Below are 1,425 nucleotides of genomic sequence, written 5' to 3'. Positions count from 1 at the left end.
ACACACACACACACACACACACACACACACACACACACACACACACACACACACACACACACACACACACACACACACGCCCCCGCCCCCGCCCCCGCCCCGCCCCGCCCCGCCCCGCCCCCCGCATTTTCTTCAGGCATGCTGGACGATGAGCACGAGGCGGCGTTGCTGGACGAGTTCCCCCTGGGCGACTTTCTGTTGGAGTGCCGCACGCTGTGGATGGTGGGTGGGAGGGTGGCAGGATTGGGTTGTAAGTACCAGCCCAAAGTAAACCGAACCCAATGCAAAAGAGCGAGGAGCAGAGCGTGGCCTATTCATGAATGCGGCATTACAAGAAGAGATTTATGCTTTGACAGCCGAGTCGGGGTTGATGAGTAATGTTATGAGTAAGCAAGGAAGTGGTTGGCGGTAGGCAACCTTTGAGGAACAGGGGGGGAGAGAGGCCTAACCTTGCCATGCTTCTGCCTTCTAAATCTTTCGTGCACATATGCTTTCGTGCACAAACATGTCTACCCACATGTGTACAAGCATAACACACATATGATATGTTCAGCACAACGACATCAACAACAACGACAACAATAACCCCACAGATCCGCTTCATCACCGACCGCAAGGGCCGCGTGCTGCGCGAGTCCATCCACCGGCCCCACGACGGCGGCGGCGGCGGCGGCGGCGGCGGGCGGCCGCTGGTTGTGAGCACCTACACGCTGCAGGGCGAGCTCGTGAGGCGGGCCAAGCAGTACGTGAGTGCGGGGGGGTGGGGGGGGGCTGTGGGGGTCTGGGGGGCTGTGCGGGTGGGGGGTTGGGGCTGTGCGGGTGGGGGGGTGGGGCTGTGGGGGGTGGAGGGTTGGGGGCTGTGGGGTTGGGGGCTGTGGGGGTTGGCTGTGGGAGTGGGGGGCTGTGGGGGTGGGGAGCCGTGGAATGGACATGGGAGTCGGGATGGGGCTGTGGGGAAAGTGCTGCTTTCCGATGGCACACACATACCCACCACCAGCACAACCACAACCACACACGCACAACCTTCCTCCTTCACACACACACACACACACACACACACACACACACACACACACACACACACACACACACACACACACACTCACAACCTTCCCCCCTTCAAACACAAAACACAACCACACACAGGCTGTGCATGCGGCGCTGCCGTACCGGGTGGTGGCGGCGGAGTTAACGCCCAGCCGGCGGGACCTGGTGGTGTGGTGTCACGTGGGGCCGCAGGCGGGCGACGTGGACAGCTTTGGATACTTCTCCGTGCATGTGGGTGTGGGCGTGTAATGTGTGTGTGGGGAGGGGGATGTGTTGGTGGGGGGAGCAGGTGTATGTGGGGGGGGAGGGGTTGTTTGTGTGCACGTCTCTCTGTGTGTGTGTGTGTGTGTGTGTGTGTGTGTGTGTGTGTGTGTGTGT

The 1,425-nt window shown here is 60.8% G+C and overlaps 1 protein-coding gene across 1 annotated transcript in view; it reads left to right on the top strand.

Moving 5' to 3' along the window:
* CHLRE_02g096551v5 (uncharacterized protein) overlaps nucleotides 1-1,425 on the top strand; it is an 18,296-nt gene that overhangs the window by 13,107 nt on the left and 3,764 nt on the right. The window contains exons 14-16 of the mRNA XM_043059642.1: nucleotides 137-222; nucleotides 594-746; nucleotides 1,147-1,278. Of these exons, the coding sequence (XP_042927276.1) occupies nucleotides 137-222; nucleotides 594-746; nucleotides 1,147-1,278 (371 nt within the window). The remainder of the gene's footprint in view (nucleotides 1-136; nucleotides 223-593; nucleotides 747-1,146; nucleotides 1,279-1,425) is intronic.

This window comes from Chlamydomonas reinhardtii, chromosome 2, assembly GCF_000002595.2.
Source record: "Chlamydomonas reinhardtii strain CC-503 cw92 mt+ chromosome 2, whole genome shotgun sequence".
Lineage (NCBI taxonomy): Eukaryota > Viridiplantae > Chlorophyta > Chlorophyceae > Chlamydomonadales > Chlamydomonadaceae > Chlamydomonas > Chlamydomonas reinhardtii.
The sequence above is the reverse complement of the archived record's forward strand: the minus strand, read 5'-3'. Positions and strand labels throughout refer to the sequence as shown.